General features: G+C 45.3%; 1 protein-coding gene across 7 annotated transcripts in view; it reads right to left on the bottom strand.

Moving 5' to 3' along the window:
• LOC308502635 (maestro heat-like repeat-containing protein family member 1) overlaps window positions 1–18,087 on the bottom strand; it is a 77,503-nt gene that overhangs the window by 4,734 nt on the left and 54,682 nt on the right. For 4 of the 7 annotated variants that reach the window (XM_081060644.1, XM_081060645.1, XM_081060648.1 and 1 more), the window contains 13 exons: window positions 17,675–17,775; window positions 16,970–17,119; window positions 15,725–15,879; window positions 15,339–15,474; window positions 14,501–14,694; window positions 13,529–13,666; window positions 13,208–13,325; window positions 12,658–12,798; window positions 12,184–12,357; window positions 6,870–7,028; window positions 6,410–6,532; window positions 5,386–5,491; window positions 3,856–3,921 (listed from right to left, as the gene is read on the bottom strand). In XM_081060644.1, coding sequence (XP_080916770.1) covers window positions 3,856–3,921; window positions 5,386–5,491; window positions 6,410–6,532; window positions 6,870–7,028; window positions 12,184–12,357; window positions 12,658–12,798; window positions 13,208–13,325; window positions 13,529–13,666; window positions 14,501–14,694; window positions 15,339–15,474; window positions 15,725–15,879; window positions 16,970–17,119; window positions 17,675–17,775 — 1,761 coding nt within the window. Of the gene's footprint in view, window positions 1–3,855; window positions 3,922–4,074; window positions 4,161–5,385; window positions 5,492–6,409; window positions 6,533–6,869; window positions 7,029–12,183; window positions 12,358–12,657; window positions 12,799–13,207; window positions 13,326–13,528; window positions 13,667–14,500; window positions 14,695–15,338; window positions 15,475–15,724; window positions 15,880–16,969; window positions 17,120–17,674; window positions 17,776–18,087 lie in introns of those variants that run through there. The other 3 variants (XM_081060650.1, XM_081060646.1, XM_081060649.1) reach the window with 3 other exon arrangements.

The following is an 18,087-nucleotide window of genomic DNA, read 5'->3' as shown; positions in this document are numbered from 1 at the left end:
TCACTCCACACCAATCACATTGACCTTCATGTTCCTCCTTGAACCTGCCAAGTGCTCTTTCCAGAGAGTCCAGAGAGTTCGGTTCACTTCCTCATTTCCTCCGGGTCTCTGCTCAAATGCCCCTAATTGGAGAGGTACCCCTGACCTGCCCTCTGACCCTTCTTACCCGCTTGCCTTGCATCTCTTTCTCCATAGTGCTTTTCTGACACCTAGGTACTTGTTTAGGCTTCTTCCTTTCCCACTGGTGTGTAAGCTGCATGAGGGCAGGGTTACCAGTGTCGTTCACTGCAGTAACCCAGTGCTTAGAAGAGTACATGGTATACAGGTTTTCAATAATTAATAAACTAATTTAATTAATAGAGAGCAATAACAGGGTGTCAGTGAAGTACACCCTATATAAAACAGGCATAGCTGTTTGGGTACTGGAGGGAACAAAGGGTTTTGAAAGGCGAGGTAAAATTTCTCTTCTTGTAGAATTTGCCTCTCTCTCCACTCCCATTCCTTGTCTCTTTTTCAAGACTTTGGTAAGATTAAAGAATAATGGAGCATGGGTTAGCAGAAAGATTCCTGAATTGGAAATTCTAGTTCTGGTTCACCCCATAATTCTCTTCTGGGACCCTGGACAAATGATTCAGCCTCTGAAATTAGGAGTGTATATTAGGACTAGCAAACGTTTCTTTGAAGTGCCCTAACTTCAGAGGCAGCAGAGAATAAATTGGTAGCTTCTGGGGTCTGGATGAGTTACCTCAAGTCCCATATATTCCACAAATTCTTGGAACCTCTTTGATCTTAAAAATTCATGCATAATTTGCATTCTACTCCTTAACATGTCCATCATAATTTCTTAAATTCCAGCAGGGAGAGGGTATAGGTAGGGAAATAGGAAAAACAAGGTGGTCATGAGTTGCTATTTGTTGAAGCTGGGATACGGGTACCTGAGGAGTTATCACACGATTCTCTATACTTTTAAGGAACACTAAAAACAAAAAGAAAAATCTTAAAACAGCCCAAGAAAAAGAACAGATTGCCTACAAAGGAACAAATATTAGAATGACAGCAGGCTTCCTCTGAGCAACAAAGAAAGCCAGAAAATAATAGTACAATATCTTCAAAGTGCTGAGAGAAAACAATTGTGGGTCTAGAATTGTGTCACTAGCAAAGCTATCTTGCAAGAATGAGGATAAGAAGAAATTATTACGAACAAAAACCAAGAAAGCAAACATCAAGATCCTAGCACTAAAGAAACTTCTACAGCTGTCCTTCAGGATGGAGAAAAATGACCCACGAGGGATGGTCAGAGACACAAAAATTAATGGTGAGGTCGTAGCACTTTGTAAATCTAAGCCATTTGTATAAAACACCTTCTTTGCCATGTATAATGCGCACTTTTCTGCCCACGTTTGGGAGGACAATATAAGGATGCGCATTATACATGGGTACTACTAATTCCATATCTATATCAATTTTTTAAATTCTTTTATTTATGCTTACGAGTTAAATGTGTAACTCTAGAAATCAATAACAATATCAGCATGCAAAACAATACTCTGAAATACAATAACCGGTCTTGTTGAACCTATGACGAACTTGCAACCATGAAGAGTTCTTGGCCTTCTATGATGCATAAATATTGTAAATTTGTTACCAGTACACAAAATTTCTTGTACCTTGTATCTGTTCTTGTGTTTTGTAATTATTTGTTACATAAAATTTCTTGTACCATAATGTGTTAAAAAATAAATGCTAAAATTCCTTTATAATACAAAAAACAAGTACCTAAAGGTAAAGAAATAAAAATTTGAATTAAAAAATTAAAATGAAAGATATTTTCCCCTGAAAGTTTGGGCCAAAAACGTGGGTGCACATTATACACAGGAGCACATTACACACGGCAAAATATGGTAACAATGATAATCTAAATTATGAGTTAAAAAAAGAGAACCAGGGGCGGACAGGTGGCTCATTTGGTTAGAGTGTGAGCTCTGGGCAATGGGGCTGACGGTTCGATTCCCACATGGGCCAGCGAGCTGCTTGTCCCCTCAACCACAAGGTTGCTGGTTCCACTTCCACAAGGGATGGTGGGCTGCGCCCCCTGCAACTAACAACGGCAACTAGACGGGGAGCTGAGCTGCGCCCTCCACAACTAAGATTGAAAAGACAACAACTTGACTTGGAAAAGTCCTAGAAGTACACATTGTTCCCCAATAAAGTCCTGTTCCCTTTCCCCAACAAAATCTTTTTTTAAAAAAAGAGAGAGAACCAAAATCATGGCTAATAAATACCTACAAATTGGGAGGGGTGGTGATTGGAATTTATGTCAACACAGGAGGAAAGGTTAAAATATTGTTTTCCTTTAAACTCTGTTAAGCTCAATATGGGTGAGAAAAGTCTATTTTGTGGTATCCAGTCTGGACTAACACTAACACCTGTAATATAAGGAGGCGTGCAGTTCATGGTAGTGTTGTTTGAACAGCAAAAAATTGGAAACAACTGAAATAATAATCTATCAAGAGTTACAGGAATGCCACAAGTTTGTACCAACATACTAAGTGTGAAAAAAGCAAGTTGCAGAAACTGTTTACTCACACACACACACACACACACACACACACACACACAAAGGTTTGACAATTAAGTTTTTGAACTCATTGCAACGATGTTGCTAACCATTTTTGATATCAGAGGGATTATTCATTATGAATTTGTACCAACTGGACAAACAGTTAACCAAGTTCACTATTTGGAAGTGCTGAAAAGGCTGCGTGAAAAAGTTAGACGACCTGAACTTTTCGCCAACAATTCATCGGCTCTTGCATCACGACAATGCACCAGCTCCCACGGCCCTGTCTGTGAGGGAGTTTTGAGCCAGTAAACAAATAAGTGTATTGGAACATTCTCCCAATCTCCTGATTTGGCTCCCAATGACTTCTTTCTTTACCCAAAGATAAAGGAAATATTAAAAAGAAGACATTTTGATGACACTCAGGACATCAAGGGTAATAAGACGACAGCTCTGATGGCCATTCCAGGAAGAGTTCCAAAACTGCTTTGAAGGGTGGACTAGGCACTGGCGTCGGTGCATAGCTTCCCAACGGGAGGACTTCAAAGGTGACCGTAGTGATATTCAGCAATGAGGTGTGTAGCACTTTTCTAGGATGAGCTTGTGAACTTAGTTTTCAGACCTTGTATGACATAATATACATACCATACATATATATTGTATGTAACATGTTATATATAACATGTATATAATATATATACATACACACATAATGTATGTAATAATATATATAACACCTTATATATAACATATACATTTATTTATTCTATGTGTACACAGAAAAAGAACAGAGGACTATATAGCAAACAGGCAGGGGAAGAGGAGAAAAGAGCAAACTTGGGTGTTAATAGAATTTTACCCTTATTAATAAGGTTTCTCTTTTTCTTTTTTTGCAAAGAGACTATACTCGTGTATTTCTTCTAGAAGTATAAATTAATTTTTAAATATTTGAATGCAATGAAAAAGAACACAAAAGCGCCAGTTCTTTAGGGGGCAGGGACTGATGGCCTCGCACACCACTGCAGTGTTAGCACCTACTGCACGTGATAAATGTCCAAGGACAGGAACGTTTTTGTTAGCCGTGTTTTGATCTAACTAGTACTGACAATGGATAATTGGTTTCCTTCCTCTTACTTCTCTCCATTTTAAACTTTTAAATATAACATTTATAATGGTAAAAATACTTTATCTAAAATAATGAAACATGTCCTTAAGGAATTTCCTCTTCCTCCTGTCTTTCTTACCCCACCCCCACCTGGCGTAACCCAGAACCCAGGAACAAGGCCCAGACTCACCATTCTGTAACTGCTCGACATCATCCTCATGTATGTATTTCAGGTTTATCTTCTTAACTATTAATCCTAAAGACAGAACAGATTTAGCCTTCCAGAATTCCTGGACCTTTGGGCCATCCCTTTCCCCAGGCTCAGTAGTGCACAAAGAAATTTGTAAACTATTCTAGCAAGGACTGTATCTAAGAGAGGCCTTGACATAGTGTCTTAGTAAAAGAACAACCGTCAGAGCAACTGCGGCCCAGAAGAATGTTGTCAGCTGGTGACAAGTGAAGCATGAGCCCAGAACATTAAACTTCATGGGGTTCCTAGACCAATAGATGGACAAAGGGCACAAAGCAATTAATTTGCAAAAATAAAACATGCATTGGCAATAAACACAGGAAAAAATATTGAACCTCACTGCTGACAAAATATTCATCAAAACAACAAGTTTCTCTTTTTCACCTAACTGGTAATGATTTTTAAAACACATTACCCAGGGTTGGCAAACGTCTAGAGAAATGGACATTCACATATAGGACTGGTGACAATAGAAAATGATTCAACCTTTTTAGAAGGCAGTTTGGCAAGAAGCACCAAAATCCTTAGAATTTTGCATATCCTTGGGGCCCAGCAACACTAACTTGTTAAGAAATTGATCTTAACAAAAATAATCATGATGACACGCAGAAATTTAACTGCTGTGTCCCTGCTTATAAAAACTAAAGATGACACAATCTCAATATTCAAAAATAAGGACTGCTTAAATAGTTTCATAAATCCATCTATACAACAGGATATTATGCAGTCATTAAAAATAATGTTGAAGAGTATACAATGCATGTATTTGTGATACAGCAAACAGTGTACTAAAGTTTGCATTTTTTAAAAGTGGTGTGTGTGTGTGTGTGTGTGTGTGTGTGTGTGTGTGTGTGTACCAGGCTTCTCTCAAAATAAGACCTAACCGGAAAATAAGCCCTAGCATGATTTTTCAGGATGACATCCCCTGAACATAAGCACTAATGTGTCTTTTGGAGCAAAAATTAATATAAGACCCAGTCTTATTTTCAGGGTAACACGGTAGTATATTTTTAAGAAAAATATTCTAGGATGTTAGCAGTGGTTAAATCTAAATCATGGAAGTTCTGGCATTACTTATTGTCTTCTTTTTGCCAATACGACTATTTTAGACTTCCCAATGTTAACACATACTGTTATTATAGTTCAAAAATATTTCGGAAAATCCACTGGGTTCCAATGGAAGCAACACAACAGCTTTCTCCCTTCCGAATGTAAATGGCTCTTTTCCCCACAGCAGCATGCAGACGACAGGGGTAGATGCACTCAGAGCCAGCACCAAGGCACGGGGCCCACTCTTGCTCCCCAGACCTTTCTAACACACAATTTGAAGTCTGGTCACAGGACAACCTCTCTCATCAGGTCAGAGCTAGGAAAGGACAGGACCAGCTTCGTCGCACCATGGTTCTGGCTCAGCCCTTCAGCAATAGGTCAAGAAGGGCTTCCCCACTACAGAGAGAAGGGACCACCTACCTATGAAGTAGACTGCAGCTGCCCTTAGGAACGACTGAGGGCTCTTCAGGAAGCCAAAGCTCTGGGACAGAAACTCCCCCAGGAGCTGTTTTTCACACGAGCTCGCCTGGGGAGCCAAAGAGGAGTGGGCTGACCAGGAGAGGGGGCTGCTGGGCACTCTACTGGAGACCTTCTGGCAGCCATGGCCTCTTCCCCTGCCCACAGCAGCCTCATTTGCTGCCTTCAGTCAGCTACAACCGCTCGAACCCATGCACTCAGATACCCGCTACCCCCAGCAACAGCGCAGACTCAGCAGGAAATTCATAAAGAGAATTTTGCTTCTTGGTACCAGCCACGATAACGGAGAAAACAACTGATGTGGAGCCAGGAGACCCAGGTTTGAATCATGGCCCTGACACTTACTGGCTTCAGTTTCCCCATCTGTAGAGTTGAACTAAAACCTGCCCAACCTCCCGTACATAACCATAAGGCTCCCGTGGGACAAAGGATGTAAAAGTGCTTTGTAAACTGTAAAGTGCTCTATCTGTGTAAGGCACCAAAATTCATAACATTAGAATTACTCATACTAGTTCCTAACCTTGCTTAGTCCTTACATGTTTGCTTTTCAGCAAGGATTCCTGACCTCTGGCCTATTCTTCACTTCACAGGAGCCACAGACCGTTAACACCACGACTGCTGATCTAAATAAAGCCCTAAGACTCCCGCCTACATGTCTTGCTACCAACTCTAACCAAGAGGCCCTGTCCCACTGTCATCTACTACCCTCAGATGATGTCCCCAGCCTCTGAAGGCAGAGAGAGATTGGGACGCTGGGCAGGGGGTGGGGGGTGCGGGTGTCAAATACGGAGAACCAGGAACTGGCATCCCAAATGTGGGTTCTCCAAGTTTGTTGATGATAAAAAATGAGAATCAAACAAAGGAAAGAATACATCTTCTGTTAGCCCTGTCCTCTTTAGCCACCTAGCTGCCGCTGAATCCCTAGCATGAAGATGGTAAACTGGCTTCCTCAGAGACTCTCACTCACCAGGTAATTGCACATTTCTTTCAACACCTGGATGTGATCACTGAGGGTGGTATGCCGGAATGTCTGTGTGAGCGACGACCAGCCAATCACTTTAGTCCACTCAGTCAGGGCCCCTCCACAGGCCTATGGGATGGAGAGAAGGGAATCCCCAGAGCCTTGGCTCTGCAGAGCCAGGCCAGATGTTTAGTGGAAGACCATGAAGCTAGCCCCCAACGGACCTGGTTGGGGGTTTGCAGCTGGAATCATGACAGGGGACATAAATAGCTTCAAGGAGCAGAACCATATCAGGATAAGGCTGATGGCACCCAAGAGAGCGTGCCTGGAAGATGTTACTGAAGAGGTGGACATTGAATGCACAGCCAAGAGTGGACTCAGGAAAGAGGGCTGAGGGGAAGAAGCTGTGCTGTAGCAGACAGGGACACAATCAGGCTGGGGCCGGCAGGACCGAGGTCGCCAATACCTTGACCACCTCGGGGTTGTTGTCCTGAAAGCTGAGCAGCAGCGGGACTAAAAAAGTGTGGATCTCTCTGCAGAGGACGGATCCAGGCTTGAACTTGTCAACTTGCCAGAGCATGTGGCCCAGGGCAGACGTGGCTGCGATCCTCACTTGGTCCCTCTCCTGTCATGAAGAACAAATGGAGATGAGGACGCAAGGTTCCCCTCTGGCCCTGCCTGGCCTGGCTTCCATACTCCCACAGCTCAGTTTCCACGTCCCAAGGACACTGATGGCATTGTGTTTACATACTGCAAGGACAACCGATTTGTGCAGCTGAGCGATCTCTTTAGACCCTCGAGCTAGTAGGTCAGTTTGCTAAGGCACGGTGCTAGGGGAACCAAGATCACAGTGTCAGTACCACACGGACCATCACCACGTCCCATACCTCTATTCTCTTCTGAGGATTTAGCTCAAGAATGCCAAGTTTAAAAAAATACACATTACTATGCTACTTTTTCTGTGAATAAAATTGTTTAAATTTATATTCACTTGTGTTAATTAACAATGATCACAAACAGCTAAGTTCTGTACACTTTCAAGAGTATATTATACAGTAATTGAACAAATGTTTATTGAGCGCCTGTCATGAGCTAGGCACGTGCCAAATAATAGAGACACAATGGGACAAGACAGTTCCTGAATTTGTAGGATATGGAAAACAGACATTTTAACAAATCGGATGCACACATTGTTATTAGTTTTTGCACAGAGAGCATAACAGGTAAACAGAGAGAAGATTCAATGTCCATACTTAAAAAAACAAAGAGAAAAAGTATCACATGCAGATTAGCTCCAAGTGGGTGACTGAACATTGCTTCAGTCATTCCTTCCTGTCCCCAATCCCTAAAAGAAATAGTAAACATATTAATCCACAGTGGCTCTGAAGTATTAGATGGGGTCCGCCCCCCCACACACACAGGACTAGAGTGTTCCTAAAGCAGCAGCATAAAGGGTTGGAATTAAAGTTGGCCAAAGAGTGGGCAAGAACAGACTGATGCAGAAAGTGGGCATGGTTCTGAAGTGCTCCAAAGTTGAGGGCAGTGAGTATAGGAAGCAGAAGTGGACACTGGGCAACTGACACGGTGGTTGTTCGGGGTGCTATACAGTTCAGCCTAGTTCAGCCATACAGCTAAGTTTCTCCCTTTACCCTGCCCTCCCAATATCACCCTTACTAAATAGCAAGCATCAGCAGCATGTACCACCCCAACAGAGCAGACAATGTGGCATCTAGATCTAAGAGATAAGATGGTGCCTTGGGTGTCTAGTAACTCAAGAAGAGCAGGGAACCTAATAGTCAAAAGACTGGCTGTTGGCATATCCAACTGCCCACATATCCCTGGGTGCTCCCCCACAATTACTGAAGTCAGACTGTCGTAATAAGCATTGCTTTCCCAGAGGGCCAACTGAGAATGAATAGTGCAAAATTTCCAGGTCTTACCACCAAGACTCACCAAACATTTAGGAAAACCAACACTACAAAGAAACAAAGAAAAACCCCTAGCATCCCAGGACACAGTTAATAATACAATCTGAAAAAAAAAACTTTAAAGTATAATTGAATGCTCAAAGATTTTGTAAAAAAAAAAAAAAAAAGTTATTGAATACATTTTAAAAAGTGATTAGAAATTCAAACTTTGAAATAATAAATAAATAAATACATACATAAATACATAAAGGCAAAGGTAAGACAGTGTTTCCATAGAATAATGTACTGGCTATTCAGATATCACACCATCAACCAGAAGACAAAAGAAGAGCACTTGCTTCATAAAAAACAAAAATAAATAAATAAAAAATTAAATAGGTTGAATAGCAGAATAACCACAGCTAAAGGGTGAATTAGTAAGAGGAGAATTAGCCCAGGAAGTCTTTCAAAGTAGACAAAGAGATGAGAAATATTAAACAAAAATTAAGAAAAAAGATATATGTCTGACTACAGGTCAGAATAATTCCAAAGTTCCAAAGAATAGAACAGAAAGAAGAGACAAAATAATAGACCGACAAAATAATAGAAGAAAAGTTTGCAAATGATAAAACTACTGAGTTCTGACTAAGTAAATTCATATGACTAAGTGAATGGTAAAGCAGCAGCTAGAACCCAGATCTAACAACCTTTGTCTGGGTCAGTGTTCTTTTCATTTTGCTAGATTGTCAGTGTGTAGATAATGACCATTTACTATTTCTCAATTAGACCATAAATCTTGACTTCTCATTCCAGCAATATTAAGAAAAGATAACCTGACAATCTTCCCATTATAAACACCTTTAGATGCTAAATCCAATATACAAAAATATTTCATAATGTACAGCTAAGCTTTCAAGCAAGAAAGAGAAGTTCCCAGGGGCCAAGGAGGAAGATATTCTGACAGTCCAGCTATCATGGGGTGAGGGGATGTTGCTGGTCTCAAAAACCCAGGAGCCTGGCTTTTCAAATCTTCTGGTCTCCCCGACTTACCCGGAAGGCAGCCAGGAACTGAGAAGCAAGCACCATGGGCAGACAGAGAACTCTAAGCAAAGCTCTCTCGTTAACCTCAAAGAGCCAGAAAGGGAACCCACAGTGCTCAAAGAGAGTGGGGAAATCCCTCAGCTCTTTTTCTTCCCTCATCCCCTCATGCCACAGCCCCCAAACAAGCCCCAGTGGGGATCGATAGGAGCCAGAACTCTGAGGGAGGGAAAACTTACTCTCCATTTGAAGGAACTGAAGCCACAAGAGGATGGACAAACCTTCACTGCTTTATTTCCTCTCTCTTGGCCCAGTGTGGGCACAGTCATAGAAGTGCCTGGCATGGGAGGGTAACTAAGGTTCCAGATTTCTGGCCAAACAACTGGAAAAAGAGAACTGTAAAACCAGGGAGGTCAGAGGGACGGAGGAGCTTGGGAAAGTGAAAACTCAAAAGAGCAAAGGCTGTGAATTCAGAAATGACTGACACTGAAATCACAGCCTACACACAGAAAGCTAATCAGAACCTGCAGCCTGAAGTTAAATACATCAATTGCCTTCTAAAGCAAAAATATCAACATTCTTCACAGGATTTCAGTGAGACCCAGAGTCATATAACTTCATATTTACAATGATACAATCCAAAATTTCTCCCTTTGCAAAGAGCCAATAAAATCATAACTCATTGATATGCTAAAGTCAAGAGGAAACAGATGTTGCAATTATCTGATAAAAAATTTAAGGAGTTTTTATACAGAATACTCCAAAAAGCAGCAGTGAACATTCTTAAAATGAGTACAGAAATAAAAAATCTCAGCAAAGAAATAGAAGATATAAAGAAGAGTCATGGGAAAATTTTAAACTAAGAAATACAGACTGAGTAGAGCAGTAGCAAATCACAGATGTCAAAGGAGTCAGTGAACTTGAAGACATTATCAATAAAAAATATCCAATCTGAACAAGAAAGAGGAAAATGATTGAAAACTGAACAGAATCTTGGGACCTATGAGACAATAATGAAAGGTCTAACATTTGTGTCATCAGATTCCTAAAATGGGAGGAGAAAGAATGTGGTGCTGAAAAAATTTTAAAGAAATATGGGGCTGGCCCCGTGGCTTAGGTGGTTGAAGCACTGTGCTCCTAATGCCGAGGTCGGGATCAATTCCCACATGGCCAGTGAGCTGCACCCTCTACAGCTAAGATTGTGAACAACGGCTCTCCCTGGAGCTGGGCAGCCGAGGTTGGTGTGAGTTGCCATGTGCTGCCGCGGGCTGCTGAGTGCTGCCCTGGGCTACTGCGGGCTGCCATGAGCAGCCGGCAGCCAGCGTGAGTGGCTGCTGTGTGCTGCCGTGGGCTACAGTGTGTTGCCACGAGTGGCTGGTGGCCAGTTTGAGTGGCCAGCAGCCAGTGTGAGTGGCCGGCAGCCATCGTGAGCAGCTGGCAGCCGTCAAGAGCTGCCGTGAGCTGCTGTGAGTGGCCGACCGATGACCTGTGACCGACTGCCTCAGCTGGAGGGGCGGGGAGCACAAGGCTCCTAATACCAGCATGGGCCAGGGAGCTGTGTCCTACTCAACTAGACTGAGAAACAACGGCTTGAACGGGAGTGGGGTGGTGGTGGCGGAAGAAGGATGGAAAATTTTTGAAGAAATAATGGCTAAAATCTTTCAGTTTGGTAAAAGACATAAATATAGAGGTTTCAAGAGATTCAGTGAACCCCAAACAGGCTAAGCCCCCCAAAATGCATATTAATACATCCTTGCCTGCTGAAAACTAAAAAATGTGAGATAAAATAAACACGTTTTCAGATAAAAACTGAAAATATTTACTATTAACAGACGCTCACTGAAGAAGTCACAAAGGAAGAAAAAAATGAATCTAAAAGGGAGGAGACAGCTATGAAAGGTAAAGAAAGAAATTTGTAAACTATGGGTAAATCTTAACAAGTATTGACTATAAAATAATGATCATGATGATGATGATGATGGTATCGAAGGCAAAATTTGGGGATTTTAAAAGTATGTGGAACTAAAATACTACACAATATAAATATTTAACATGGGAGGGTGTAATCAGAGTTAAAGCATGCTAAAGTTCTTATATTGTTTGGATGGAGGGTAAAGATTATTTCTAGGCTTTGTCAAGTGTACATGCTGAATTTTGAAAGTAACTAAGAAATAGATGAATCAGACATGGACCCTACTATTATGGAATGTCCACGCTCATAGAGAAGAGACTGATACAAAAATAATTGAAATCCAAGTTTCACAAAGTAACAAGTTGTAGATGCCAGAAGAGGAGTAGTGTAAGCATGCATCTCTGATGTTAGGTCCCTTCAGCTCTAAAATTCTGTGATCTGTAAGCAGTATGAGACGTGGAGCGGATCGGTATTGGTCTGGGAAGTTCACATTTCTGAGCCTTTGGGCTCTTGCGACAAGGCTTCTAGCATTCTAGGGTCTCTTTTTTGGAAGGAGGGTAGAAGTCATGAGTTCTCTTCCCACTCTTCAATGAGTCAAGTCTACAAGAGAAGATCCTTGGAGTCAGAACCAATTTCCTATCAGAACGTCACTTTTTTTCCTTCAGTGGCCACTTCAGGGAACTTCTGGTGAGAGAGCAAGTGGATGGGTGTGTGCTACATCTGTGTGAATTTGGGAATGAACTTGGGACATGCCCAATGCACTACTTCAAGTAGCCAGCTCTTCATCTTTCTGCCCCTTGGTGACTTCAGCCTGCCACCACAGTCCCATAGCCTGGCCCCAGTGCCCTTAATTCACCTTCCAGGGTCCTCTGCAGCCCTAGCCCATGCTGTTCCCACCTGGTCCTCAGGACGTAGGCACATACATCATTGATGAGTGGACGCAGATGCGTGGAGATGCTGCTAAACACCACCTTGGTATCCTCTCCCTGCCCGTGGCAGATAATGTTCCGCAGGCTCTTCACTGCCTGAACTGTCACTCGCACCTCATACTGCAGGCAGTTTAGCAAGAATGGAACCAGGCTCTTCAGAGACTCTGACTATTTGGAAGGAGCAGAGATCACTCACCACCTGGAGATCGTGCAACACTTTAGGGACAGAGTTTTGAGAAAACAGATGGTGCCTAAGAGAAACAGATATAGGGAATCTGAGGGCTGGACATGCCGAGGAAGGCTGCGCTCAGAAGGGTGTGGGAGGCCCGATGGCCAGTCTACATACGTCTACAAACTGGATGAAGGGTTGGTGAATATACTAAGCTCTGGTTAAAGAAGAGCACCAAGGAGGTAAATTAAGTGGCTGAAAGACCAGCACTCGATTCCCATTTGGTCCCCCACTCTTACTTGTCCTGGGTGCAGTGCCAGATTACTGATTCCACGGAGCCCAACTTCCTTCATGATGAGGTTGGGCTCCTTAATCCACTTGATTACACGGCTCAGAAAATCTTGCCCCAGAGCCTCAGCCACTGATCGGTGCCAGAGAAGCTGTGGGTGCAAGGAGACTACAGTTATGGATGGAGGAAAAGTCATGGGTACCCTCTGTCAGGCCCCATACTATTGTAAGAACTATAACAGGTTAAGAGCAAGGGCAGATCTGTACACATGGGGTAGAGACTAAGGCAAAGGGGTCATGCTGATAAGGTTTCAATTTGGGGCCAGATGCTGGGATCCACGGGTCATTCTGGGGAGATTAGAGCTGCTGATCCTCTCCCCAGGCTTTCCCTGCCTCCTTTAACCAGGCTCCTGAAGTGGCAGGGAAGGAAACCCCGCCTTCGATGGCTCAATTCTATTCTTTCCACTTTCTAGGGCGAGTTACTTAACATTTCTGTTAACTGTTCCTCAGCTACAGAAAATGACTGGCCAGGGCTATGGGCCTCCTTCCCCAGGCTTTCACCTGTGCGTAGAAAGCCCTGGCCAGGATCTTCTGACGATCCTTGACGCTAGAGAGGAGGTTCCTGACAAGGTTCAGGATCCGGTGCAGAACAGCTGGTTTACAGTTCTTCACGATGCCACTGGGGTGGGATACAGGAAGCCAAGACGTGGCAAAGGATCAGTGTTCACAGAACAGGGAAAATGAGGACTGAAGAATCAGGAGAACAGAGGGCTGGGAGACGAGGGCAGGGGGTTACAGGCTGCTGTATTTGAGTGCTGGGCCCTGGAACATTAGCGTTAGGGGGCTAGAGTTGTATTAGGGGGGATAGAAAAATGGTCCCACCTTGTCAGTTCCATGATCCCCATGTAGTACAATTTGGGGCAAGACAGAAGATCCCAGCAGCGATGCTGGTCTGCATAGACCACCACTCCATCATACGCAGCTGCCAACAGTACCAACTTCACTACCTCCAGCGCACAACTGAAGGCCAACCATCATTGGGTTTGTGCAAAGAAAGGGACAGAGGATGGACAGGCGTTATGCCCTAGTTTGCATCTCTGTGCTGGCAAACCTGGAGACAGTTCCCTAATCTGGCAGCTGGGTCCTGCCTTCCTGCCGATAGAAACCCATCGCTCTAGGAAAGCCGTGCCTAATTGCCCACCCACTCGCCCCTTCAAGCTTGCTGCTCGTCCAAGCACACAGACTTATGAATGAGACTATGGAGATATTCTAGTTCCATGGTTTTCAAATTCTGTTCTCCAGGGCACAAAAGTGCTAGGATATCTCTTCACCTCCATGTCCACCTAATCAGAACATCTCTGCTTACTGGTTTTATTTATTTTCATTTTCATGTAAGATTTCACCAGAATAGAATACCGAGGTTTTAAGAAAAGGTATGACAGCCACTTATTTAGGAGCCCAAGCCCCATTTTACAGATGAGAAAACTGAAGTAGTGACTTGCACAAGATTGCACAGTCCGTGACAAAGCTCAGCCAGAGGTCCCCTAGATTTGAATGGCCATGACTGCATGGAGAGAAGGACGTAGGTGTCGTCATTCACCATCTAATTGAATCTTTTCATGTGCAGAGAATTATGAACATAGATATGAACTGATGAGTGAATCAGAAGAGTGCACGCAAGAAAAAGAGAAGAGAACCTTGAACATACGTGAGAACGTCCCAGCACATGACGCTGCAGCACCCACACCCATATTCTACGTCTTCCTCAACAACCCTAGGGCTCAGCAACTAGCTGTCCATGGCTCTCCGGAGCTGACTAGGCTCATTCCCCCATCACTCCGGGGTCAGGATTACCTAGTGGGATCAAAAGGCTTGCCCTTGTTGCCTGAGCACCCATCTTTGCTGAAAACCACCATCTTCTGGGGAGCATTTTGCTCAATCACCCAGTAGAGATGACACAGCACCGCCAGCAACAGCCGTGGGTAGAGTTCCTGGATGGCCTCCTGGCACAGGGACCCCGACAGCATCTCACACAAGGCACACGCCACCTGGGGGAAGACACATGAGAAGGGGGCCGCAGCATTGGCTCAGCCTGGGTGGAGATAAAATGGTGCGACCCCACACACATAGTCCTGACCTGTCCCTCCCCCATCACCACCCAAGGGCAGTTTAGTCTGACGCAAGCTTGTAAGAAACACCCAAAGACGAAAAGGCCACAACTCATCCCGAGGGAAATGAAGGGCCACACACATGCAATCTGCTCTGTCTTCATTCCCTAACATTACAAACAAAAAGGGGATCACTCTAAATTTTCGGCAGAAAATGATTGGGGGCATAGTTTGTCCAGCCCGATTCCAGGCAACTGAACCTCCCATGCCATAGGCCAGGAGCCGGAAACTGAGTGCCAGCCCCCAAACCGGGACATAGAGAGAGCTGAGAGACTCTGACATCAGTTTCCTTGTTCATAAAATGGGGCTGCTCCCTGCCCTTTCTACGTCAGACAGTTCTTGGCTGTACAGGTGCAGGAGGTCAAAGGCGTTATAACTGAGGGCAGTACTAGCGAGTCTGGTGTTAACCCTCTCCTCTTCGCTCTCCCCAACACCTGCTCCCACCCTGCAGGTGCCCTTTGATCTTCAGCTAGACTCCCAAGTCCCAGAACTTGAGTCCTCAGCCCCTTCTCCCCCGTGCTGACCGCCACCGGCTGGGAGGCCATCTCCGTCGTCTCCTCTCCAGAGTGGAGCTTTTCCAGGATGTCTATGAGCATCTGCAGGACATTGATTGTGGTTTCCCGCCGGGTGCCAAACAACTTCCACAGGGCCAGATTGGTTCTGCAGGACCCAGAGACAGCGATGTCCAGTGACCATGTTGTTAGAACTAGTCTGGTTTGGGGCTTATTAAGGGCCAGTTATCAGGGTCTAGAGGGAGTGAAACCAAAGAGGCCTTGGCCAGAGAACATGAAATTTGATTGGTGTCAAAGAGAAAGCATCTCTGTGCAGTGATTTTTGTCATGGGCTTGGCCTGGAGCACAGGAAGGCTTATTGGGCTGGAGAACGTGGGCCTGGGACATGGGAGAGGTACCTATCCCAAGGGAGGGGCCTGTTAAGCAGCATGGGCACAACAATGTGAGCGTTGTTCCCCGCCAGCGAGCACATGGCCCGAAGGGTCTCTTCCTTCGTGCTGGGCTCCAGCTGCATGTTGAGCCGTTCCATAATGCCCTCCACAACTTCCTCAACCTACAGGGTAGAGCCAGAAGAATCTCAGTCATTCCTTCTTTGCTTCTTCCCCTCTTCCTCCCTCTCTACCAACTCCTCAAACTCAAGGGGCCTAGTTGCAATCTTGTCAGTGACTGTCTTCTCCAGGCAGAGTGCTGGGGTGCCAGAGGGCAGACCAGCAGGGGCCACAAGAGGAACTTCTAGAAGCTAGTGCAAGGCCCACGACAGCCCCAAAGTCCCGAGAGGAGCTCCCAGGTTATTTAGGAGACACAAGATGCTCCAGAAGGAAGACAAAAACCCTGGAGACATTTCAAGGCTTTCCCTCCCAGCTGAGATCAACTCCCAACCTATGAAACTGCAAGGACAGTTGGCAGTGGATGTGGAAAGACCATAAGGCTTGTATCTGGCCCTCAGATCTCTAACATATGAACCACTGAGAAGCCCATTTCATCGTAATCCCCCAAGGATTCCCTCAGAGGCGTCCTTCCATTTATGGTACCAAGGGCAGGCAAGTCACATAAATGAGTGGAGACAACGGGCGCCAGGGACAGGAGGGTCTGGAGAGCCCATGCCACGTATGAAATGGAAGGGGGCCACTCAGAGAGTTGTCCTGTGTAACCCCATTTTAAAGTGTTGTTTTCAGTGACGTGGGAAACGTAGATTTTTAAAGGCAAAACCTTCCCATTTTTACGTGTTAGCCTAAAAGAAAATTTATGCAAAGCCCAGAGTCATTTGGTGAGCTTGCTTGTTTGCAGTCCACAGTCTTACCCCTCACAGAGGTCTAAGCCCTGTGTATCACCCCAGGGAACCAGGGCAGATCCCCCAATAGTGCCTCCTTGTGCTCTGCTGCTGGGCCCTCCGACTGCCTACTCCACAGCACGTGGCTGTCATTAACTGAGGAATCAGCCCCCCAGATAGGAGGCACTGCAGTGACGAGCTCAGGATTACCAGTGTCAGAGCCCAGTGGGACCACAGAGAAGATGAAGTGCAAAGCTCCATTTGAGAAGGGAGTGGATCAAGCCACCGCGAGGCCTGCGGCTGGTTAGTAACAGAGCCAGGAGAGCGCTCAGGTCTCCCAACTCACAGGGCAGGGCTTCCCCCAGCACACTACCTTTATCATCTCTCGGCCCCGCTCTTCCATTACAGCACCCATCAGCTGGGCTGCAGCCAGAGACACCTTGGCCCTGCTGTCCGTCAGGCCCTCCATGGCCGTGAGCACCAGGGTGGTGAGCTGGATCTGGGTGAAGTACTCTGCAAATGCCTGCAACGGGATGGCATCTGGCTGGGCACAGCTGTGCCTCCTTGCCTGAGATAGCCTGTGCCATGCCTCCTGGTTAGGGCTGGAGGAAGCAGGGCTTCTCCTAGGAATATGCTGTGTTTTGTCCTAGGCCCATGCTGTCTGCCGTGCTCCCAGAAGACTCTCACTGGGGACTGAGTCTTTGGGGTAGAGGGGAGAGGACACTGACATCAGATGCAATGTGGGGCTCAGAGGCAGTGGCCGCAGAGGCAGAGTCCTGGGGGAGAAGGGCTGGGGCTAAAATCCTCAGTGGCATCTCCTGTGAAGTGCGAGTCTACACATTGTTCACGAAGCATCATGAACATGAAGCCAATGCTTCTGGGGGGACAGGTAAAACAGAAGGATCAGGACCCGTGAGCTTCAAGGGGAGCAGATGGTAGGAAAACATTCCCCAAAGAAAAAGTTCACATTTAGCGGTAGAATGGGCAGGGGAGTGGGCTGAGTCCCACTGGAAGTCAATACTACCGTGTAAATGAGGGCCCAGGCCTTCCCCACTCTGCTCTGGCCCTGCCCCCTCACCTTGGCAATCTCAGAGGTGTTGTTGTAGAACACGCTGGCACTATAGACTTCAAGCTTGCCCTCTTCTTCTTCCCACAAGCCCTGTTGCTTCCTTCCCATCTCTGAAACGAAGATACCCAAGCCCACCCCTCAGACACTCACAAGGCATCTTGGGCTTCCCCTTTTCCCACCTGCCTAGCCCAAAACTCCTGCTGAACTAAGTCAACTCGGGGAGATGTATATTCTGTGGGGCTGGGAGTAGAGGAATGGACGTGAAGATAAGAAATGGTGAGAGATGAGGTCAAAGGAACCCCCAGGTTTCCTGCCTCAGAGCAGAGAACCGGGTAAACGTATGGGGCTTAGTCAGAGGGGGAGAAACTAATTCAGAAGAATTGTTTCCTGTGCAGGAAGTTTGTCCCAAGAGGGTATCTGTA

Source organism: Rhinolophus hipposideros (genome assembly GCF_964194185.1).
Source record: "Rhinolophus hipposideros genome assembly, chromosome: 9".
In the NCBI taxonomy this organism is placed as follows: Eukaryota; Metazoa; Chordata; class Mammalia; order Chiroptera; family Rhinolophidae; genus Rhinolophus; species Rhinolophus hipposideros.
The sequence above is the reverse complement of the archived record's forward strand: the minus strand, read 5'-3'. Positions and strand labels throughout refer to the sequence as shown.